The sequence below is a fragment of the Electrophorus electricus genome, chromosome 17, assembly GCF_013358815.1.
Source record: "Electrophorus electricus isolate fEleEle1 chromosome 17, fEleEle1.pri, whole genome shotgun sequence".
NCBI classification, from domain to species: Eukaryota; Metazoa; Chordata; class Actinopteri; order Gymnotiformes; family Gymnotidae; genus Electrophorus; species Electrophorus electricus.
Genome location: NC_049551.1, coordinates 12,401,932 through 12,427,342, shown reverse-complemented (window position 1 = coordinate 12,427,342; position 25,411 = coordinate 12,401,932). Strand labels below are relative to the sequence as shown.

Genomic DNA, 25,411 nt, shown 5'->3' with positions numbered 1-25,411 from the left:
TGTTAGACTGTTTAAGTTATCAGGCTATGTGACAGGGTCAGTCCAGAGGAGAAAGACAGAGCTCAGTTCTGATTTACATTACACATTCAGTGGGGATTCCCTACCATAAATGCTTCTAAGGGCATAACGTTTGGCATGTGAACCTGAGCGTGAGGGTGTTTGTTGTACCAAAGATTTGTCCTGCATGTCGACGGGTTTTGGTGCGACTTCGAGCGGTAGGGTGTGCGTGGAATTGAGAATTGGTCCTGCACGTCGACGGGGTATCGGTGCATCCCTGAACATTATGTCCTGCTCGCTGATGGGGTTTTGATGAGCCGCATGCTGCAGTCAGGGAATGTAGCACAGACGCACCCCTTTGCCTTGTTTGGGTAGATGCTTATTTAAAGCTATCCATTGCATTTGTGTGTGTGTGTGTGTGGGGGGGGGGGTCTGCAGGGGGGCGGCATGGGCGTTGTGAGCACCGTCTGCGGTGTGTAGTGTCTCAGTTGAAATAAGTCGGTGTAGTATTTCATCGTCATCTAAAGGGAAGTACTGTACATATAACCCCATGCTGTTAGAATGCCTGGATTCACAACTACTTGAACTTAAGATCACAGTATGGTCGTATATGTGAAAGTTGTATGACGGACTCTAACCCATCACACTGGAAGTCTTCTACCTGCCAATGTTGTTTGTGGGGTGGGGGGTTGTGGGGGGTGAGGGTCTCCGGTTAGTGTCTGGACAGAGAGGACTAGCCCTGAGCAGTAGGGTGTTGGTGGCGAGCACAACACTGCTTTACTGCACAGACTGCAGGCCTTCACGTGACACCCATCTGAAGGAGGCAGGAAAGAAGAATAGGTCCTGTTTGTGTTTCCGGTTCTGTCAGATTCCAGGAAATCATCTGTTTGAATTGCCAAACTGGTTTCATGTTAAGTTGTTTATGTAAATATATATGGCTTCCCTGGACCAGTGCTACAGCAGCACACTGCTGGCATGACCACCAATGTTTTATTTCAGAACAGGGACCATTACAATGTAACTTCACCAGTAATTACAGTGTAATATACTGAGGAACAAGCAACACACTGAGACTCTGCACTTGCATGAAACAGTACCAATGCGTACAGAGTACAGGAGATCAGGAGGTTATTTAGTATATTCCAGTGTAACTTGCCGACTTCCAACATTGTAACTGTGGCAGTGTAATCTGCTAGGTTACAGTGTAGCTGTACCTGGTTATGGCTCAATCATGCTCCGTAAGAAAACCATATCCGTGGAAATCTCTGCTGGAGGGATACGAGGTTCATTTGTGTGACGGTGACTGAGCGTGTGTGTAACGCTCAGCCAGCCACTGACTGATCCTGGAGGCCTACCTCAAGCATTGCTGTTGCCACGGAGACAACCTTGAAACTGGAACTGATTAGCTTGGCACACAGAGAAGCCAGAGAGTGCGTTCCAGTGCATGGTTCACTTCTTCACTGTACCCTCACTCCGAATGCCCTGGGCTCCCTCTAGCAAGGCATGTTGTGTGTGTGTGTGTGTGTGTGTGTGTGTGCGGTAAAAAAGGTTTTGCCCTGCAGCTTCCGTGAAGGAGCTTAAGCATGTAGCTAATATACGACACTTTCGGTTTTACCTCTGAAAACCCTACTGCTAACCCCACTGATTGGGTTCTCTGTGTAATTAATAAACAGTCAATGCCCCGGTTACTCGGAGGTCCTGTATATGGACAAATCTACTCCACGCCAGTTCTCTTAAAGGGAGCCGTGTGTTTTTAATAGATCGGGCGGGGGCTGAGGGCAGTGCTGAAGGCCAGGAGCAGGGCTATGCTTCAAAGTCGCTCTAGCCCACATTACCATCCTCCCTGGCCCAACTAGGTCAGCCTCCTTCAACTAAGACATGCTTGCGATGTTCACTCAGTCGCATCCTCCACACTTCCACTGTCCTGCACATGCACACCTGGGTTTTTACTGTAAAGCGCTAAAATATTTAGGCCCTTGTGCTTGGTTCCTGTGTATATTATGGTCCTGGTTCCTGAAATATTAATATTCAGTAATATGTGAGTGTGAACCTGCCGTGCTGAAACTGAAGGGCGTAGACGTGAGTTGGAACCCTTCCGTGTATAATGAAGATGCCCTGATCTTTTTAGAGTATTAATACAGTACCTGAGACCGCACGCGCGGGGTCAACTGCAAACAAGAGACGGACCCGAGACAAACATCGACCAGGATGAAACGTCGGACCCGCTGGGTTTCTCTCCCTAGAAGGGTGTTGTAGCCCCAAATTACCATAAGGACTTGACACGCTGGCCACTGGTGTGACGTTACGGCAGAGCGTGTTTGTGGTCACGTCTCTGCGCTATGGCTGAGTCACGTTGGTTCCGAGAGCCTACATGCTGGAGGAGCCGTTGCTTGCTGAAGCACTACTTTCCATAAGGGGGGGGGGGGTGGCTATTTGTTTGGCAAATTCCCGGCATCAGAGCCCACAGCTGCAGCAGAGTGAGGCAGAGTGGCACACCCATTTCCAACTGCCCAGGCACTGTGTATAGCAGCGAGAGTTTGGCCTTAAACGCAATGGCCGTCACCCTGGTGGAGAAACACCCGACGCGCACAGTTCAGAGATTTCACACTGCATCTCCCTGCACTGTGCTGCAGGAATACCTGTTTGTAAACACATGGGGTCTCATGGGAATACATAGCTGTACGCAGACACGGCACTGGCCGGGGATGGAGGCTCAGGACAGTTTGGCTTAGATGGTTTGGCTACATGGATGACACTCTACAATCTCCTCATTGCCTTTCTGCCTCCACCGTAATCTTAACCTCTCACTTCCTCTCAGCCTCCACCGTAATCTTAACCTCTCACTTCCTCTCAGCCTCCACTGTAATCTTAAACTCTTGGTAGACTGGGCTGGTGGGAACAGTGTGAGGCTTGGGACCCAGACGGAGGTGAAGAGTAGTGTGGCAGACATCGCTAAGGCCCTCCGCAGGTGAGAGAGAGAGAGAGAGAGACTATTGGAGCACTTTCTCGCCCTGCTTTGTGTCTGCCTACTGCATGTAAGTGTGCAGCAGGAACTCCGACTGCCTACGCCGTAAGAATAAGGAGGTTTTAAGGGAAGGCTGTTTTGTGTACTGATTTCCACGATTTCCTGCACAGATAGGCCCTGTTAGCTCCACCCCCTTTCAGGAAGGGGAGCCCCAGCGAATGGGATGAAAGTTCAGAATATTCAGAAACAGGAAGTGCTATACTGCTCCTGCTGCTTATTCTCACACTCATCCCCCCCCCCCCCCCCCCCCCCCCCCCCCCCGATTGTAATTAGGATGCTGTAATGCTGTGCAGGGTGAATAGAGGAAGGGGTTTTCACTCAGGTCCTTGATAAAGAGAAAAGAGGAATACCCAAGCCAGTCAGCACACAACTTCAGCAGTGACAGAGTGTGTGTGTATGCTTGCAAATGTTTGCACACGCACGTTTGTTTGTGTGTGTGTGTGTGTGTGTGTGTGTTTGAGCTGTTATGGGACAAACAGATTAATCAACTGGGTGCAGATGTGGTAGAATGAGACCCTGCATGTTGCTATTAATACTCCCTGACTTAACAACAAAGATTACGTGCATACATACACGCACGCACACACACACACACACACACACACACACACACACACACACACACACACACACACACACACACACACACACACATGCACTCCTTCTCACATCCAAATATTCAAATGCTCAAAGCACTCCACAGGCACCAACAAACCCATTTTCACCCACGTACACACTCCAAAAATGGCCTCACTGGGATATCAGCTTGTCCTTATCATGCACCCAGTGGGAGTGTGGAAACAGTACAGCGTGCACACACACACACACACACACACACACACACACACACACACACACACAAACAATGCAAGCAATGTGCTGCAGGTGAGTGTTGTGCAATAGCAGATCAGTGTGTATACGGAACTGCCTTTAACTGGAGCATGAAGTGACACTCAGGGGTAGAGCTATATGTGCAAAGGACAAACGTACACACACACACACACACTTACAGACACATGCACACACGCTCACACACACACATGCACGCACACACATACGTTCTTGTATTTTTACAAGGTTTTTAAACAGTCAAGGACAACTGAAAGTTAACGTTATAGGCTCTTGAGATCTCAAAATCTCTCTCTATTTCTCCCCATATATCTCCTGCTCTTTCCTTCTCTCTCTCCCTCAAGCTCCAGGTTTGCTTTGACATGACAAATTCACAATTGTATTGTCAAAACATTGCCACCTCACGCACACATATAAAGTAATTCTAAACATTTCCTTCCATCTCTTCTTACACCCCTCTCCTTTTCTCTCAAACCACATGTCTGATTTCAGTACAATGTACATGATTTCAATATGTAGGTTTTTGCTATCTTGTAAGGGAGAGGAGAGAGTGTGTGTATGTGTGACTCTGCATCTATGCTGCAGTGTTTGTGGAAGACACTCAGTCACTCAGAATGACGTCAAACAGAGACTCCCAAACACACATCTCCCTCGCTTCTGCTCTCAAATCCAAATAGCTTCATCAGCATGAACTGTAATTATCAACTGTTGCCAAAGAAATTAACAGAAATCCAACCTGAAATCAAGATGTACTTTTTTACTTTTTATATTATAGACAAAATTCTTGTTTATCTTAAATATTTCAGTACAGTGCAGTGACCTCTGCCCACCTATAAACAATTTCTGACATTTCACTATGTCACTGTGGAGAGAAGGCAGGCAAAAGATAACATTAACCAATAGTATCATGGCATGTTTCACTGGCTAGTCTGCACTAATACCAGCTAGCAGCCACAAGGTTTAGAGGTGTGGGTTTGGCTCCTAAAATGCCATGGTAACAGGCCTTGTGGCTCAATTTTTTACATTTTGAAGAAGGTGGAGTACTGCAGAATACCACATTATATTCAAGGAATTTTAGCCTGGATTATTTTCAGAATGCAACTTGCCTGCACTGTGCGGATACAGCAATTATGTCAGAGACCTAAAATCATTCTTTATACAGATTCAATCTCGGTAAACTAACATTCTTCACCTAACTATTGACCGTCTGGCACTGTGTAAAGAGTGTATTCATGGATTCATTGTCCTCCACGATAGAGTGCAAGCTAGCGTTCAGATCTGATGCTTCAAATGATGAATACTTTACCCCTGTATTATTCAGACATACATCATATTAAGGAAATAAAATACGTTCTGGTTTCTGATTCACTTTGACTGTAATGGTGATAAACACCTGCCCCTATATGACAGCAGCTACATGCTACATGCCCAAGCTGTGTGTAGACACCAGTACTGCTGTGATTCTGTCTCTCTGGTAAAGAGATAAAGTGGTAGAGCAGACTGTAATGGTAGAGCGGACTGTAGTGGTAGAGCGGACTGTAGTGGTAGAGAGCGGACTGTAGTGGTAGAGCGGACTGTAGTGGTAGAGCGGACTGTAGTGGTAGAGCGGACTGTAGTGGTAGAGAGCGGACTGTAGTGGTAGAGAGCGGACTGTAGTGGTAGAGAGCGGACTGTAGTGGTAGAGCGGACTGTAGTGGTAGAGAGCAGACTGTAGTGGTAGAGAGCAGACTGTAGTGGTAGAGAGCAGACTGTAGTGGTAGAGCGGACTGTAGTGGTAGAGAGCGGACTGTAGTGGTAGAGCGGACTGTAGTGGTAGAGAGCGGACTGTAGTGGTAGAGAGCGGACTGTAGTGGTAGAGAGCAGACTGTAGTGGTAGAGAGCGGACTGTAGTGGTAGAGAGCGGACTGTAGTGGTAGAGAGCGGACTGTAGTGGTAGAGCGGACTGTAGTGGTAGAGAGCAGACTGTAGTGGTAGAGAGCAGACTGTAGTGGTAGAGAGCAGACTGTAGTGGTACAGAGCAGACTGTGGTGGTAGAGAGCAGACTGTAGTGGTAGAGAGCAGACTGTAGTGGTAGAGAGCGGACTGTAGTGGTAGAGCAGACTGTAGTGGTAGAGCGGACTGTAGTGGTAGAGAGCAGACTGTAATGGTAGAGCGGACTGTAGTGGTAGAGAGCAGACTGTAGTGGTAGAGAGCAGACTGTAGTGGTAGAGCGGACTGTAGTGGTAGAGCAGACTGTAGTGGTAGAGAGCAGACTGTAGTGGTAGAGAGCAGACTGTAGTGGTAGAGAGCAGACTGTAGTGGTAGAGAGCAGACTGTAGTGGTAGAGAGCAGACTGTAGTGGTAGAGAGCAGACTCCATATATCTTCCTGTCTCACATTGTTACACTCCTTGCATACATTTAAACAGGAGGATTAAACCAACATGGGTGAAGGACTAAAAAGCCCATTCCTCCCTCCCGCTCTCTCTCTCTCTCTCTCTCTCTCTCTCTCTCTCTCTCTCTCTCTCTCTCTCTCTCCCTCCCTCTCCTCATTCCTTTGCATGCGTCTGATTCAGCTGTGTTGCTCACTAAAAAGACACTTCCTATTGGCTCAGCTCTGATGTGCTGAAGTACCTCAGCCAATTATGACAACCCACCTCATCACCCCCTCCCTCTCAGGTGGTGACGTTTGTGCACGCGCGCACGCGCGCGTGTGTGTGTGTGTGTGTGTGTGTGTGTGTGTAAGAGGGAGGGAGAAAAGAGATGATTTCTATGAATGGAAATGCGGAGGAGGATCCCAGAGTGTGATGGGAACTGGTGTGCTCTTTCTATCTCTCTCTCTTTCTGTTTTTCTTTGTCTTTCTGTCTCTCTATCTCACCATCTCTATCTCTCTCCATCTCTCTTATTCTCTTTCTTCCTGTCTTTATTCCTTAGGCCATCACCTCATCAACCCCCTCCTAGCAACCAGTCTCTCTCTCTCTCTCTATCCCTTTTTTTTGTGCAGTTTCATCTGTCTGTGTACAGCATGTCTGTATCAAGCAGTCTGTTGTGTCCATTACCCAGTGATCTTAATAAAGGACTGGGGGTATAAGGCATGGTCCAAACCTTCTAGAGTTTCCCTCTTTCTCCAACCTCCTGCTGTTTTATCTCTTAAACCGTTTTGTTTTGTTTTTTTGCCTCCAAGGTCATTTACAGTTTTTTGAAATGCAGAGGTTAACTTACTCTCAGGCAGATCTAAACCCTCCTTGAAAAAGATGTGGTGGTATCGTTGTACTAAGAGAAACTGTTGTTCAGAGCTGAGTCTCCTTCTGTGTGAGTGTGCGTGTGTGTGTGAGTGGAGTGCTCTGCTTCCTCAGAGGTACCTTTTCCACATCTAGAGCAGGTTGTCATTGAGGTCTCCTTGAGACAGAATGCTCCACTTTCCTCCTTCTGTCCACAGAGCTGTGTTTCCAGTTTCTTGTAGTGTGTGTGTGTGTGTGTGTGTGTGTTTAAAAGGGGATCTGCTGTGTATCCATTTTTTTTCCATAGTCCCTTGTGGCCTCACGGGGGGTCTTAGCAACTGTTCTCCTCCCACCACCCCATCTCTTCCCCAAAGCAACCCGTTGTCATGGCAATGCCTTGCACGCTGCTGTCAGTGTTGTCATAGATACAGAGAAGCATCAATTGTCAGCCTCCAGGTTGCCATGAGTGAAGGAACACCGAAGAGAGACAGTTCCTCACCTCACCTGAGCAGAGACTAATGATGCCACATCATTTGAGTCCACGCTGGATGCAATGCAGTGGGAGATGTCGGGGGTTTATGAGACTTTGGAGTTCATTACTACATTAGCCTGCTTCTCTTACAGTCCCAAAACAATGGCCCCTGTTCCTTAATGTACAGAGTAAAACCCAGCTGGAATTCAGTGCTCCAGAATACATTTCCGCTGGTCGCACTGGTGCTACCATCTCAGGATCTGGTAGCAACTTTATTACAGACCCTTTCATGCTGATGAAAAGTCGTCTTCATTTACACACCCTAGTTCTGCATTAAAGTAGATTGACACTGACTCTCTATTTTAATCTGAGCATTGTTTCTGCCACAAGCAGTTGCTGACTCTCTCTCTCTCTCATATATATATATATATATATATATGGCAGGCTAACACGCCAGCAGGCTAACGCTACCTAACGTGACAGACCACCAGACGACTGGTTTATTGTCATATTTTATGAAGACATCTTGTACTTGTCGTTATGACATCTCGGTCATTATCTGTAGTACTTGCTGGAAAGATGCACCTTTCTTTCGGCATTCCATTAGGTTATAACTCTAAAGCAAGTAGCACATCTCACCACGCCGTTTGACGAACAATGTTAGCGTTGTTGAGCTTTCTTCATTTCGCCTCAGGTAACCAGTCTAACGTCTTTGAAGAACATATCGTACTAGCTTAATATGAAAGCAGCACTCCAAGACATTTCACAGCGTGATAACACAAACGGGGACCGAGTGTATGTCAGTGCTTCGGAGTGAAGACATTGACCGTCCAGCTGCTCGGATGTCATATTTTGGGGGTAACGGTTAATGCAGCGATGCCACCCTGTACTACTGAGTTTAGTGAACCGGCAGCAGGGTTGCCAGCCAAAACGTGGCTGAAAATCCGCCAAACAATCCAAATGAAAAAAAGCCCATGTTCAGCATTTCGGCTTTTTTAAACCAGCATGGCCTACTAATAAACTTCTCATATCTTAGTGTACAGATCAATAATTATAAATTATGAAGGACATTTAAATGTTTTTTTTTCATGTGTTTAAAGTATGACGTCTGCTCTAAGGCAGCGCGCCTTATATTCATCTTCTGTTGCAGGCGCTGTCAAAGACTTTTAGTTCAGGGTCACTTTCCCGTTTTTTCTTCGTTTGTATTTTCCTCACTTTGGTATTGTGAGAGCCAAACGAGAGCCAAAACCTGATGATTTATCGATGCCGTCTAGCTGATAAATCACTGTAGATGGGCGTGGCAACGGTATTTTCTCGGCAGGAATGAATAACCTGTCCATCAAACCTTTGACAGCTGATTGCATGTGGGGAGGAGGTAATTGCAGCTGCTTTATAAAGTGTATATATATAACCACCAAAATAATTAATAAAACCAGCCCAAATGTTTGTCGACCCGCCAAAGCGTGTTTTTCCCTGCCAATTTCAAACTAAAGCCGCCCAAATTGGCGGGAATTCGCCCAGTCTGGCAACACTGCCCGTCAGCGTTCCAAGCGATTAAAGAGATTGAACATTTTTCCCTCTCCAAATAAAACCGGGTTCAGCATTATCCAACAGCGGCAGGCCTAATGATCATCATGCACTTGCACAAAATTTCAGCAACTATTTTGGTCCCATCCTAGAGCCCCCACTATTGGAGAGATTAGGCGCTGAGATTATTACCACGGTTTCAGCACACTGTAGGATTCTGAGACGATTTTCAGATGTTATTCATTCTCCAGAACCGTAGTTCTTGGGAGTTGCTGACCAGTTTTGTCAGGGGAAGCCCTTCTTGCCCTTATCCTTGAATTCATTTCACTCTAATTTATTTGATTGTGTCTGCCGGTCAGGTGCAAACTAGAGGTTTGAGGTCAGTGGTGTTTCTGGAGTCCTTGTACGGAGGTACCCACAGAGTTTACAGGGGCACACCTGTACCGTTTTGCTTGCCAATCAGTTGTAGGGCCAAAAGTGGGCCTCTGGTAAAAAGCCTGTTACACAGTAAATAGATTAACGTGATGACACTCTTTTTGCAGGCTTGTGTTATCAATGCCTCTTTTACCAGCTAGCTAAACTGACGCCTTTGGTACATTCATTAAGGCCTTGGCGTTAGTGGTCTAATGTGTATTTTTCGAATGTTAAAAGGTTAGAAGTATAACCGCTATAACCAAAACATATATCTATGAGCTATCATTACCTTGTCTTGGCCAACTTTCTTTTGAAACATTTACAAATGTCCTTTACTGTAACAACATGAAATAAACCAGCTTGGACTGCATGCATTAGCTGCTCAAGCTTTCGAAAATGGGTAATGTAGCGCCTGGGGTCAATTTGCATGTGCCCCAGTAAATTGGGTGACACCCCTGTTCGAGGCAGTTGTGGTGTAGCGTGCTATTACTCAGTGCTGCACCTGGAATCACCAGCACGCCTTGCTGAGGACACAAGCTCATTAGTAATGTCTTCATCATTAGTCATGTCTATTTCAGTTTAAACTGGACACATGAGGGCTGAAGTTGCCCTGGGTGAGGAGTGTGTATGTTTTTTTTTTTATTAAATTCATTTAATTGTTTTCTGTTTTTTTTCTGTTCTAGTGGATCTGCTAAACTGATTCTGGTTGGTAACATGGCTGTCAGTTCTTATGTAACAACCTAAAGGTCTCTGTGAGGAAGAGACTCTTGGGCTATGATTTCATAATATGTGCTACAATCGTGACTGTAATTTTCATCCTCAACACTTTCATAATCAACACTTCTCCTAAGTGGAGAGTTGGAGTGAGCATAGATACTGCTGTCTGCTAGCAGACTCCTCCTGAGTGTCCAAGTCCGTACAGGACCGACGTCATTGTACCAGCTGGTAAACCTGTGGCATTGCAAAACCTGTAAAGGCTCTCAGATTCCTCACATAGTAGTTCCTATGTGTATTCTGTAGTGGTATGTTTCTCGTATCAGTAGCCAATTGTTAACCCAATCACTACTGTAACCCAGTTGTTAAATTGGGGAGGAGGTAATTATCTGGCAGAATTTATACTATAATATTGACCACAGTATTTAGATCTTAGGCTTTAGGCTGCTGCTTTATGTCTCCTCACCATCTCTCTGGTAAAGAAGTTATAAACCAGCCATAACCCAGCCATAACCCAGCCATACCCCAAATATAATCCAACCATAACCCAGCCATAACCCAGCCATAACCCAGCCATAACTCAGCCATAATCCAGTCATACCCCAACCATAATCCAGCCATAACCCAGCCATACCCCAACCATAATCCAGCCATAATCCAGCTATAACCCAGCCATAACTCATACATAAATCAACCATAGTCCAGATATAATCCAGTCATAACCCAGCCATAACTCAACCATAATTCAGACATAATCCAGCAATAATACAGCCATAACCCAGCCATAACTCAGACATAACTCAGCCATAGTTCAGACATAATCCAGCCATAACCCAGCCATAACTCAGACATAATTCAGACATAATCCAGCCAAAACTCAGCCGCAATCCAGCCATAATACATCTTTAACTCAGTCGTAACCCAGCCATAACCCAGCCATAATCCAGCTATAACCCAGTCATAACTCAGACATAATCCAGATATAACCCAGCCATAATCCAGCTATAACCCAGCCATAATTCAGACATAATCCAGCTATAACCCAGCCATTATCCAGCCATAACCCAGCCATAACTCAGCCGCAATCCAGCCATAATACAGCTATAACCCAGCCATAACTCATCCATAATACAGCCATTATCCAGCCATAACCCAGCCATAACTCAACCGCAATCCAGCCATAATACAGCTATAACCCAGCCATAATTCAGACACAATCCAGCCATAATCCAGCTATAACCCAGCCATAATCCAGCTATAACCCAGCCATAATTCAGACATAATCCAGCTATAACCCAGCCATTATCCAGCCATAACCCAGCCATAACTCAGCCGCAATCCAGCCATAATACAGCTATAACCCAGCCATAACTCAGCCACAATCCAGCCATAATCCAGTTATAACCCAGCCATAATCCAGATATAACCCAGCCATAATCCAGCCATAATCCAGCTATAACCCAGCCATAATCCAGCCATAATCCAGCCATAATACAGCTATAACCCAGGCACCCTCAGAGCTCTCACAGAGAACCTTTGTACTGCCTACCATCAGTATGGCAAATGTGTAACACCCTTTTGTCACTCTCCCTGACCTTCTCCATCTTTCTTTCTTTCTTTCTTTCTTTCTTTCTTTCTTTCTTTCTTTCTTTCTTTCTTTCTTTCTTCTTCTCTCTGTCTGTGTTTTTACAGTAACTGCCCATTCTCACTGGCTGCAGGCCTGTCTCGAGGCACGGCTGATAGTGTTCTGCAGACTGATCTCTCCATATACCATCTAGCCAAGAGTACTGAGGAGGGCACAGAAGCACCTTCGTTTCCTCGTGAGTATCTCACCACGCACTCGTCCTGCTCGTATGCTGCTTTAGCTTCACTCCAGACGTCTGCAGATTGCGTTCTCTACACCCCAAACAGGATTCCTAGAAGAAGCCTCTCCTCACTGTCCCACAGTGTCTTAGCAGGCTAGACAGCAAGAATCTTTTATGAGTCACTCCATTATTAACTAGGTTTTTCTAAAATTATTATTACATACAAATTCATCCTCTTCAGTTTGAAGCCCTGGGAATGGACAGACATCTACTCAGACATCTTGAAGTTTAATAATAATTTAAAAAAACACCAACAGAAAGGAAAAACCTTTCTTGAAAATCTGACATTTTCAAGCTTGATTACAATATCATTAACATGTAAATCACAGTAAAGTACTGAAAATAATTAATACTGTTTGACATTGTGTTTGACGCTGCTGGGTAATTTGGACACTGTGGCCGAGTTCCGGTCTGTCCCGATTTATTTAGGGCTCCTGTTACAATAGACACTCTCAAAAAGCAATTTTACAGTCTACAGATATGAGGTAGAAACCTCAGCAAGAGCCAGACAGAACGGGGAAGCCCATTTTCCTCCGAGCAACACTGGACTCTCGATGCAAACGTATGATTAAACAGAAGTCCCGAATCATATCGAGGAGAGCGCTACGAAATAAGCCTGTCTCCACCGCTTACAGCCTGAGAGAAGATGGGTTTAAGTCTGGAACAGGAGGAGAATCTGCCCTGAAGTTCTGACAGCCCTCCGAAATCAGCCAGGGTTTGCAGTGAATGTAGGGCATTCAGCACAATTTAAACTCTCCTATTTGACTGTGTATTCAGGTCACTTACCAACTTAACGCTGGCCTGAATTGCTTTCTTAACTTTCTATATTCGAATAGAAATGGCTAAGGAATTGGAAGTGGCAATGATCATTACTGTTCTAGACCAACGTTCTGTCGAATTCGAAGAGAGATGTAACATCTGATCTGATGTCACGCTTCATATTGCCACTTCCCTGTCCTCAGAGCTGAGCTCCAGATGTGTGTGTGATTAGCATTTTATTCTCTGTGTGTCCTGTCTCATTCAGTACTTTTAGACTTGTTTTCTTCAGGTCAGAAATAATTTGCGTAACTGTGCTGACGACCACAGAAAGACAACATGCTGACGTTATCCTCAGTACAACACATCCGAACACAAATATCATCTGCAGATTAATGGTGGATTACTGTTAAAGGAGCAATAAGTAATTTTTTTAATGGTCTTCTTCACATCATGAAACAACCTTTATACTGACACCTAGTGGCCTGGATGTGTCAGAGAGTCTGCACTAGGTCTATTTTAAACATGGCTACCTCCATGTGAGGGACCCGCTCTATGGAACATAAACAAAGCAATTTGATCTCACGTGAGCTGCACTTTATTGAAAAATGTAAAAAATAATTATAACTCTATTATATAGTAAGTATTGTTTGCTACTTTTTGGTGGTAAACATGACTTATGGTGATACTTTAATCTCTGGAGGCATTTGGATTAATTTTAAACTCAGGTGCACAGATAGGGCTCTAGCTGCCAGAATATGATTTTACACTTTTTACACTGTAGAAGTTCCTTATTATCCAGCGAAACATGACCTTGTGGACTGGAAGCTTTGCCTCCCTGTCAGTTGCGAGTCAGATGGACTGCACCTCTTAGCGCGGTCGCAGTCACCATGGTGGAGCCTGGAAGTCTTCATTGTCCTGGGACTACTGGCCTTGGTGCTGCTATCATCTACTGTACAACACACACACACACACACACACACACACACACACACACACACACACACACACACACACACACACATACACACACGCACAGGTTGGTCAGAGTCCATCAATGGCAGGCTTGTGTGTGTGTGTGTGTGTGTGTGTGTGTGTGTGTGTGTGTGTGCGCGTGTGTGTGTTTTCTGGTTTTTCACATGATGTGTTAGCAGCTTCCTGCTTATGTAGAGCAGTTATTTGTCACGGTCATGCATGTCTGTCAGTGACCAGACACACAGACTGACACATCTTTAGCCTTTCATGGTGTAAGAAGGGACTTGAGTGATAGAGGGATGGAGAGATGTAAGGATGAGAAACAGAGAATTGGAAAGGAGGAGAGACAGAGAGATAGAGGGCAGCAGACAGGACGTCTAGCCAGGAGCCAAAGCAGCATACATTGTGAACCAGTGCAGCCATGCGACGGCAGATTAAATTTAGACTCAGCCCACATGAGGCCAGTGGAGGAGGGCTGTTCTTAAAGGAGGGACGCACCGTCCACATAACCACTTAAAGGAGGGACGCACCGTCCACATAACCACTTAAAGGAGGGACACACCGTCCACCTAACCACTTAAAGGAGGGACACACCGTCCACCTAACCACTTAAAGGAGGGACGCACCGTCCACATTACCACTTAAAGGAGGGACGCACCGTCCACATAACCACTTAAAGGAGGGACGCACCGTCCACCTAACCACTTAAAGGAGGGACGCACCGTCCACCTAACCACTTAAAGGAGGGACGCACCGTCCACATAACCACTTAAAGGAGGGACACACTGTCCACCTAACCACTTAAAGGAGGGACGCACCGTCCACCTAACCACTTAAAGGAGGGACGCACCGTCCACATAACCACTTAAAGGAGGGACACACTGTCCACCTAACCACTTAAAGGAGGGACGCACCGTCCACCTAACCACTTAAAGGAGGGACGCACCGTCCACATTACCACTTAAAGGAGGGACGCACCGTCCACATAACCACTTAAAGGAGGGACGCACCGTCCACCTAACCACTTAAAGGAGGGACGCACCGTCCACCTAACCACTTAAAGGAGGGACGCACCGTCCACATAACCACTTAAAGGAGGGACACACTGTCCACCTAACCACTTAAAGGAGGGACGCACCGTCCACCTAACCACTTAAAGGAGGGACGCACCGTCCACCTAACCACTTAAAGGAGGGACGCACCGTCCACATAACCACTTAAAGGAGGGACACACCGTCCACCTAACCACTTAAAGGAGGGACGCACCGTCCACATAACCACTTAAAGGAGGGACACACCGTCCACCTAACCACTTAAAGGAGGGACGCACCGTCCACATAACCACTTAAAGGAGGGACACACCGTCCACCTAACCACTTAAAGGGGGGACGCACCGTCCACATAACCACTAAAACAGTTTTAGTAATTAACAATCCAGAAAGCCTCATCGTGGGGAGATTTCCTGATTAGTTAATATATGCTGGACTATGCTGACAGTTTTTCTTGCAGATTAGGGAGACCAGAACAACCTGACCTGAGAGGACAGTGATTTTAACAAAACTACTGGCGCGCAAAACAGTCTAACTGAAGTGTTCTATATGTGTGCATGAATGTGTGGATTTGTGTATATATGAGTGTATGCGTGTGTATATGTATGTGTGTGTGAGGGGTTGTGTGCGTAGATATGTCTACCTATGAGAGTATGTGTGTGAATGTATATGTATGAGTGCATGTGTTTGCTGTGTATGTGTGTGTGTACATGTTTACATGTGTGACTGTATGTGTATGTGTGTGTGTGTGTTATACGTATATGTAATGGTGTTTGTGTGACTCGTCTTCCCCACATAGAGCTGGAGGCAGTGAAGCTGGCGCGTCTGGTCTTTAATACATTGTGTGAGATCTGCTGTGTGTGGCTGAAGAGTTTCCCCGCCCGGCGCCGCACCCACCCCTACTACGAGACCTCCATCCACGCCATCAAGAACATGCGCCGCAAGATGGAGGACAGGCATGTGGTCATCCCCGACTTCAACTCCCTCTTTAACCTGCAGGTATAGTCCACATAGCCCCTCCCACTGCCACGCCCACCGCACAACCCCCTTTTCCCCTGAACACAGAGCTTCACTGGCCTTCGAGATATACGCGCGTTATGTGTTCCTAAGGCTAACCCTGTTTCCCAAGAGCCATTTAGCTGAAGCGCAGACAGTTTGCCAGATGCGGCTGGAGGCTAAGGTCTCACAGCTAAAGGAAGAGATTTTACTGGTCTTACTGGTTGAAAGCATCACTCGCTCCCAGATGAGAGCAGATCAGGCCTCTGAAAGAGAGATAGACAGAGAGAAAGAGGGAGAGAGTAAAAGGGAGAGAGAGAGAGAGAGAGAGAGAGAGAGAGAGAGAGAGAGAGTGAGACTGGCAGCCAGAGAAAACAGGAAATACACACTAGCAGATTATCTCATTCAAATAATAATTTGAAAAAACATAAAGAAAAGACAAACCTGTATAGACTGGTAACGTACAGACTCACAGCGTACAGTTTTAACCAACAGTTAAAAATGGTTGACGAAAGATTAGAGAGACGCTGAGAAGAGGGAACATGCTGTCAGTGGCACACAGGACAAACCGAAACACAACACCATTTTCTGCTGTCTAGTTCTAAATATAAGGACACCAGAGAAAGGTCCTTAAATTCAGATCTAACCAGTTATAAGCAAACATCAATGTGACTATGTGTGCATGTGCATGGCCGTATATGTATTTAGAATCTAACTTGGTTGTTTTTGTTTGTTTATTTATTTATTACATGCGTATGCTGCCCTGTGCTTTAGCGACAAACGTAAATCGCAATCCACGCGATCAATAAAGTCACTTGAATTTTAATTTCAATTTGAGAGAGAGAGAGGGTGGCAGAGATGGAGAAGGAGAGAGAGAGAGAGAGAGAGAGAGCGAGGTGGAGAGAAGTTTCACTGGGGGTTCCTGATGGGGGGGTGTCATTGGGGGTGTTTAGGATCAAGAGGACCAGGCATTTTTCGCCGTGTTCGATGGCCACGGGGGAGTCGACGCTGCTACCTATGCTGCCAACCACCTGCACGTGAACTTGGTCAGACAGGAGATGTTCACCCAGGACCCTGGAGAAGCTCTCCGTCGTGCCTTCAAACTCACAGATGAGCGCTTCGTACAGAAGGCCTCGCGCGAGGTTAGGATGAGCCACTCTAAGTCTGTCTCTCTGTCTCTCTCTCTCTCTTTGTTAGTCTGACACAGTAAAACACTGGTACTGAGAGATGTATTTCTGTTCAACTTGTTTTCACGTGTTTGTGTGTGTGCGCGTGTGTGACACAGACCCTGCGCTGTGGCACCACCGGGGTTGTGACCTTTCTTCGGGGTCGTACTCTACATGTGGCCTGGCTAGGAGACTCACAGGTCATGCTGGTCAAGAAGGGACAGCCAGTGGAGCTGATGAAACCCCACAAACCAGACAGAGAGGTGAGACACACACACATAGATGCAACGTATGTACATATGTAAGTTTATAGATATGATTCCTAAAGGTGCCGCTGAATAGTTTGTTATCAAATTAACTGACAGTTTTGGCTATGGTATATAAAATATTATTGTTTGTATTAAAGTTTTCCGTGTGGGTGTGTGTGTGTGTGTGTGTGTGTGTGTGTGTGTGTTTAGGATGAAAAGAAGAGGATCGAGGCTTTGGGAGGGTGTGTGATCTGGTTTGGGACGTGGCGGGTAAATGGGAGCTTGTCCGTATCGAGAGCCATAGGTACAGCACTGCTCACACCACTCATCACACAGCAGGGATATATACCTCACACAGACCCCTCACACAGCATGGATATATACCTCACACAGCAGGGATATATACCTCACACAGACCCCTCACACAGCATGGATATATACCTCACACAGCAGGGATATATACCTCACACAGACCCCTCACACAGCATGGATATATACCTCACACAGCAGGGATATATACCTCACACAGACCCCTCACACAGCATGGATATATACCTCACACAGCAGGGATATATACCTCACACAGACCCCTCACACAGCATGGATATATACCTTACACAGCAGGGATATATACCTCACACAGACCCCTCACACAGCATGGATATATACCTCACACAGCAGGGATATATACCTCACACAGACCCCTCACACAGCATGGATATATACCTTACACAGCAGGGATATATACCTCACACAGACCCCTCACACAGCATGGATATATACCTCACACAGCAGGGATATATACCTCACACAGACCCCTCACACAGCATGGATATATACCTTACACAGCAGGGATATATACCTCACACAGACCCCTCACACTGTAGGGATTAATACCTCACACAGACCCCTCACACAGCAGGGATATATACCTCGCACAGCAGGGATATATACCTCACACAGACCCCTCACACTGTAGGGATTAATACCTCACACAGACTCCTCACACAGCAGGGATATATACCTCGCACAGACCCCTCACACAGCAGGGATATATACCGCACACAGACCCCTCACACTGCAGGGATATATACCTCACACAGGCCCCTCACACAGCAGGGATATATAACTCACACAGGCCCCTCACACAGCAGGGCTATATACCTCACACAGACCCCTCACACTGTAGGGATTAATACCTCGCACAGACCCCTCACACAGCAGGGATATATACCTCGCACAGACCCCTCACACAGCAGGGATATATATACCGCACACAGACCCCTCACACTGCAGGGATATATACCTCACACAGCAGGGATATATATACCGCACACAGACCCCTCACACTGTAGGGATTAATACCTCACACAGACCCATCACACCACAGTGATTAGGACATCACACTGTCCCTTGCAGGGATTACTACTTCACACTTGCACATCATACTGCAGGGATTAGGACCTCACCCAGGCGCATCACACTTCTGTGATTGCATCCTCACACAGGCGTTCTCTGGCAACGTTATGTAACCCAAAACGTATTTGCTCATTGCAACACGGCTGAATTCATTCTGCTAGTGGTGAGTAGCAGGACGGTGTAGGAGGATCTGAAAAAAGTGCAAAGATTCATGCCGCCCACAGAATAACAAGGTTAAAGTGTGAGTTTGTGTGTGTGTGTGTGTGTGTGTGCGTGCGTGCGTGCATGCGTGCGTGCGTGCGTGTGTGTGTGCAAGAGTGTGGAGGAGAGGAGAAGAGTGAAAGAGAGAGCGAGAGAGAGAGGGAGAGGACCAAAATAGAAGCTTAGATGTTGTTGAGGAGTCCCTGATCACCAGGCCTCTGGACCTGGTTCAGACCCAATTAAACCAGTAGCACAAAGCTACAACAGGTTGGATTTCCCCCAACTGCCTGGAACTCCCACTTCATGTGCAAGTGTAGCTTGTTGAAGGCCTTATTCACTACAGTGAGTTCAAAACCACTTGACTGGTTCGGCGTCTCAGTAGTGCATTCAGCAGTAGAGGAACCTTCTGTTTCTGAAGGCGGAGAAAAGTGTCAGGATTTTTAAAAAAACAAAAAACGGCCGAGGCAGCCTAGCTACGGGTTTCCCCTCCATGGCTTCACGGAGTAGTGAGATAAACTCCCTGAGCCATTTGGCTTCTGCAGGAAGTGATAAGAACCTCAGCCCTCTAAGCAAAAGTGGAGAGCTGCCTTCGTCTGTTCGCTTTCTTCCCTTGTGATGCCTACCAGGAAGGTGATGCCCACCAGGAAGTCGCTCTGTTCTGAGGATGGGTAGATGATGAATCTGCACACAACAAGGACTTGGATTAACCCTTTCCCTTCAGGCGCCAGGCTCTGATGACAGGCTGCTTCCCCAAACCGTTCTGATTGGCTTACGTCACCACCAGCGTCCCCTGGAGCTTCAGGGTCTGTTAACAGCCTTGGGGGGGTTAACGATGCCACCTGTCCACATGGCAAGGAACGTACCCTTGCCAGCCTGTGTATTAGAAACACTTCACTCTCTGGCCACTTTACTGGGTTCACCGGCCTCGAATGCTCTCTACCACCTGGGACCACCGCTGACTGGGGATTATTTGGGTGGCCACTAGTGCTCTCAGCAGTAGTAACACTGACATGGTAGTCTGTGTCCCGGGAAGATCATCAGACACAGCAGCATTGCTAGTAGACCAGTGTATCAGACACAGTAGCGTTGCTGGTAGACCAGTGTATCAGGCACAGTAGCGTTGCTGGTAGACCAGTGTATCAGACACAGTAGTGTTGCCGGTAGACCAGTGTATCAGACACAGTAGCGTTGCCGGTAGACCAGTGTATCAGACACAGTAGTGTTGCCGGTAGACCAGTGTGTCAGACACAGTAGTGTTGCTGGTAGACCAGTGTATCAGACACAGTAGCGTTGCTGGTAGACCAGGGTGTCAGACACAGTAGTGTTACCGGTAGACCAGTGTATCAGACACAGTAGCGTTGCTGGTAGACCAGTGTATCAGAACCAGTTAGTATGAGTGTATCAGACCCAGTGGTGTTGTTAGTTAAGTGTATCAGACCCACTAGTGTTGTTAGTATGAGTGTATCAGACCCACTAGTGTTGTTAGTATGAGTTTATCAGACCCAGTAGTGTTGTTAGTATGAGTGTATCAGACCCACTAGTGTTGTTAGTATGAGTTTATCAGACCCACTAGTGTTGTTAGTATGAGTGTATCAGACCCACTAGTGTTGTTAGTATGAGTTTATCAGACCCAGTGGTGTTGTTAGTTAAGTGTATCAGACCCACTAGTGTTGTTAGTATGAGTGTATCAGACCCACTAGTGTTGTTAGTATGAGTGTATCAGACCCACTAGTGTTGTTAGTATGAGTTTATCAGACCCAGTAGTGTTGTTAGTATGAGTGTATCAGACCCAGTAGTGTTGCTGGGTTTTTTATGTGTATCAGTGTCTGTGTTGGGTTGAGAGTGGGTCCACCACCCAAACACATCCAGCCAACAGCAGCCCTGTAGGCAGACTGACCACTGATGAAGGAGTTTAATTGTCAAGGAATTGGCTCATATTGATCTGATGTGTGTGTGTGTGTGTGTGTGTGTGTGTGTGTGTGTGTGTGTGTGTGTGCGCGCGCGTGCAGGGGACTCGGAGCATAAGCCGTATATCTGTGGCGATGCTGACCACAGCGTGTTCCCGCTGGACGGCTTGGAGGACTATCTGATTCTGGCCTGCGACGGCTTCTATGACACAGTGAGCCCGGAAGAGGCTGTGCGTGTGGTCAGCGACCACCTGCAGGAGAACAACGGAGACACAGCAATGGTGGCCCACAAGCTGGTGGCGTCTGCGCGCGACGCCGGCTCCAGCGACAACATCACCGTCATCGTGGTCTTCCTCAGGGACCCCCGGGGGCCCCCACCCTCCGGGGAGCCGGAGGAGGAGGCGGAGGAGGAGCCTGGGGAAGAGGTGGAGCCAGAGGAGGAGGAAGAGTCGCTCCAGAGCGAGTTGGTATGTCAGGACGGAGGAGGGGAGAACGGAGGTAAGGCCCGCGGAGGCTGGCCCCTGCAACAGTGCTCCGCCCCCGCTGACCTGGCGTATGAAGACCGCACCGACTCCTTCACCGACAGGACCAGTCTGAGCAACACGGGGCCCCAGCCTCTCACGGGCAGCGGCGGCAACCAGGACCGGCCACTACCAGCGCCTGGCGGCCCGCCGAGCAGAACCTTCAGGCCGGACCTGGGGGCGGGCGGGGGTGGTGGCATGGGCATGGGCGCCGCCTGGCGCCCCTGTGGCGAGGTGGAGGTGAGCGGGCGCCAGCGCCGGGTGGGGCCCCGGCCCCCTGTCCCGTCCTGCACGCAACCCCCCGCGGACGGACTGTGGTTGGAGGCTGCGGCTCTCTTACCCCAGCAGGGGCGGAGGAAGAGGAGAATGGAGGGTGGAGCACCACGTCGGGCAGCGAAGCGCCAAGGCCGGAAGGCCCATGAGTGCCCCAGCCTGCAGCCCGACGTGCCCGAACCGCTCCGCTATATAGAGCGGAGGCCTGGGGTCGCCCTGCCACACCTAACACACCACCCCGGGCTCTAAACCCACAAACCCCCATCACACTGCCCCCATTCAGGCTAGAAAACACATTTACATTTACAGCATTCGGCAGACACTCCTATCCAGAGCGACTTACATATCTATCATTCTGACAGCACGTGCGTTAACTGGGAATCCAACCCATCACCTTGGTGTCTAATAACATGCTCCACCTGCTCCATCAGGTGAGCTACACCTACACACATACACACACGCACACAAAAGAAAAGCCATCCTATTATTTACCAGTCTGTCACAAGTGATGCCAGGCTTTGCCATACCCCCTCCGCCCTGCTCCTCGTCATCGTTAAGCCAACACTACAAAACGGGCATATTATCCTGACCACTTCATGGTCAAAATCACTCTTCTGTGCCCCCCTGTCCACCAGGCCTAAGGTTTCTTGTAATAGGTAATTAGAGTTTGGTAGAGATTATTCTGAGCTAAGAAGACAATAGGACGTCATTCCTTGCTTTTCTGTTAGGATTCTTTACTTTCACACCCTCCAAGAGCGTTCTTTAGGGTAAGCGTCGCGACCTTAGCAGCAGAGCCGCGTTTAGTTTAGCTAGGTCTGTCCATTCATGTCATGTGTTTGTTTTTGTGGGCTGGTCACGTTGAACCTGCGGTTAAATAGAGAGTCCTTCATGGATGCGTGGAAACCCCGGTCCTAAACACCTGATTTTTCAAACAAGAACCTCCTGGCTGTTTAGGTCCAAACGCTGAACGTTAGCTGAGGAAAAGCTTCCCAGAAGCTTGTCTCATGCTTTCAACCTGATCCTAGACACAGTTTTAATCTACACAGCTGCACATTAACTCTCTGATAGATGCAGTATGAAACCTATTCAGATTGTTTACAATTGTTTACAATCTTTGAAACCAAAGACATGCAAGCTAGATGTTTATGTGGGAAAAGATCCGCACAGTTTCATCCTAGATTTCTACATGCACCAGTTCGCCAGGCATCCCCGAGGTCCCACGGTGGCCATGTTTCCCACTTAAAACAGGATACCCATAAACCCATAAACCAGGACCGGTCAGCATAATATCTCCAGGTTCCTGTTCAGGCGCGTCCCGCTGGGATCGGCGCAGTGTTTAAGATGAGCCTCACTCCTCCTCGTGAAGGAGGATGGGACTTAGCTAAAGCGGGACAGTATGTGCCTTCTGTGTCTCGCAACACTGTCTTAAGAAGCATCGGACAACTAGGGGAAAAAAAACACTAAAAGATGTGGCTGCAGTTTGACCTTTTTAACCAGATGTTTGCAGCTGTCCCGATTGTTAGGTTGAAGAACTTTCCGGTTCTGCAAACACCTTGCGATGTTTTAAATATAGAGATACTGATACTTTCTGTAGAATGTTACTGTATGTCACACTATAGTGTAAAATATCCCTTATTAACCATAGCAGTTTCTCCTCCCAACACACACGCACACACACACACACAAATATTTACCACCACCGGAGTACTCACAAAAATGCCAGAAAATAACTCACAGTCTATAGAGATAGTCTACCAATACTCAGTTTGTACTGATACGGTCTACACAGATACTCACTGTTTGTAAGGACAGGACCTGTCTGTACCAGCCCGCCTGTTCCACTCCACAGACATCTGACCCTTTTGTTTGTGGGCGGGTGGGTGTAGAAGGGTATCTTTAGAGTGGGAATATGAGCATGAGTGACCCCCATCCCCCACCCGAGTCACACTAAACACACACATTAGTCAGTGTTGGCACAGAGTACGTCCAGCTTGGCCCATTTGGGCTAACACCATGGAGTCCAGCTCCGTGGAGTCTGTACAGAGCAGCCCACAGTACCCAGGAGGTGAGATTTAGCCAGTCGCCAGCATCTCAGCTGGGATAAAATGTAATGTATGTACAATAAGAAGTCCAAACACACACTCACACGTGCATTCACACACATATTTATGTATGACTGGGAACGATAAGGAGATTTTCTGTTTCATATGATGCTTGCCAGGACCCTGTGGGTATGTATCTGGACCAAAACCCTCTGCAAAACCCTCTCCAGAAAAAAACCCCAAAACTTTACAATTGTTACTGGGAGAGTGAACCTGGGCAGCTGGAGATCACAAGTCTCTTTACCCGGCTATGATGGCCTCTTAAACAGCACATCCAAGCTGGTCTACGTGTCACCAGATCCGTTCCGCTCTCCTCTGCTCACTCGCGGCATTAGTAATTCACACCGCCCAAAAAACACTAGTACCCTAGCACCGCGGCGCATCCGAGGAAACAACCTTGCAGGGGGTTTGCATTTTCCGATGCCAGCATTGACCCGCAGGCTGCCGTGTCCCACACACGCCCCTCTCGGGACAGTGGGGTGCGGCGGTCCAGCGCGGCGGGAAGGCGACCCCTTTCCTCACAACATCTCCCTACCGCGACCCGGAAGAGCACCTGAAGTGTTCCACCCTGCCCTGATCATCTCCTTACGCCCCGAGGGCCAAATGGCGTACATCACTATTGTAGTGAACCTACATATATATGTATATACACGTACGTTTGTGTATGGTGCATATGAGTGCGCGTGTGCGTATACGTGTGAGTAACGTTCGAGGATGCGCACATGATGTCTCATGTCTTGTTAACGTGACAGCTAAGTCACCATTGTTAACTCAGATGGCTACAGAGGGTCTGTGGTCTTCAACCACCCTGTCCCTGCCCTGCTAAACCTGATACCGCTAATGAGAGAACCCGAAACCCTCTGACCATCAGCGGAGCGGGATGATCTCCCCGACATTGTGAGGACTTTCTGCTCCGTCCGCAAGCCTGGGCCAGCGTTGGCAGGGCGTGGCGGGAATGTTCAGACTCTCATTCCAGTGGTGTGAGACACACCGACGGTTTCCCTCATCGTCAAGTATCTGGAGTGTCGGCTTCTTCGGCCCGACTGTTAGATACAGTGATGGCCAAGGCTGCTGTCTCATGGTCCCACTCTCTCTCCTCTGAAATGCCTGTCTCTCTCTCTGTCTCTCTCTCTCTCTCTGTCTCTCTCTCTCTCTCTCTGTCTCTCTCACTATCCCGCTCCTTGTCCTCGCCACTTCTTGCTCATGTACTGCTTTATTTCTTGTAAGCAATAACGAACCTAAACAAGCCATGAGTGAGGAAAACTCTCATGAGGAGAACTTTGCGAGAATTCTTCATGAGAAGAATTCTTCATGAGAACTCTGCGAGGAGAACCCTTCCCAAGGAGAACCCTTCGTGAGGAGAACTCTTTGCGAGAACTCTTCATGAGGAGAACTTTCTTCTCTTTTTTTTTTTTTGAGGCCACGGCTTCTCCAAAGCGGAGAAGCCGAAAAGTTTCAAGTGAAATGGAGGTATGGGGGGAAAAAAGGTACAAAAAACCCTGCGTGTGTTACCGATGGTCATCTCTGTATTCTGTTAATGCTGTGTACAAGACTAAACAGACTGTACTACTACTACTCTTACAGACGCATATCAATGATAGCCATACCCTAACAGCCTCACCACCCTGCCTGGTGCCTAGAGTCCACTGCAGATGCCACATGCTGCTGATTTCAGGAATTGTGGGGGAGGGGGGGGGGGGGCAGGCCCAGGGACAGCAGGGGCAGAGCTTTGTCCC

At 47.6% G+C, this 25,411-nt stretch overlaps 1 protein-coding gene and 1 long non-coding RNA gene across 4 annotated transcripts in view; one reads left to right on the top strand and one right to left on the bottom strand.

Annotated features, from left to right (window-relative positions):
• The window catches only part of ppm1e (protein phosphatase, Mg2+/Mn2+ dependent, 1E), a 38,304-nt gene extending 13,150 nt beyond the window's left edge, over positions 1–25,154 (top strand). Inside the window, exons 2-7 of the mRNA XM_035535309.1 lie at positions 11,890–12,017; positions 15,642–15,841; positions 16,792–16,980; positions 17,124–17,267; positions 17,463–17,556; positions 20,882–25,154. Coding sequence (XP_035391202.1) covers positions 11,890–12,017; positions 15,642–15,841; positions 16,792–16,980; positions 17,124–17,267; positions 17,463–17,556; positions 20,882–21,822 — 1,696 coding nt within the window. The 3' untranslated portion in view covers positions 21,823–25,154. The remainder of the gene's footprint in view (positions 1–11,889; positions 12,018–15,641; positions 15,842–16,791; positions 16,981–17,123; positions 17,268–17,462; positions 17,557–20,881) is intronic.
• On the bottom strand, positions 12,411–23,446 carry LOC118242821. Of its 3 annotated transcripts, XR_004777063.1 has the most exons (4): positions 23,371–23,427; positions 17,126–17,237; positions 16,060–16,104; positions 12,411–13,770 (listed from the first exon to the last, which is right to left on the bottom strand). It is a non-coding gene; the product is annotated as an uncharacterized LOC118242821 (long non-coding RNA). The 3 variants fall into 3 exon arrangements; XR_004777064.1 differs by lacking the exons at positions 17,126–17,237; positions 23,371–23,427 and adding an exon at positions 16,283–16,422; XR_004777062.1 differs by lacking the exon at positions 17,126–17,237 and having other exon boundaries at positions 12,412–13,770; positions 23,371–23,446.
• Positions 25,155–25,411: the final 257 nt, after the last annotated feature.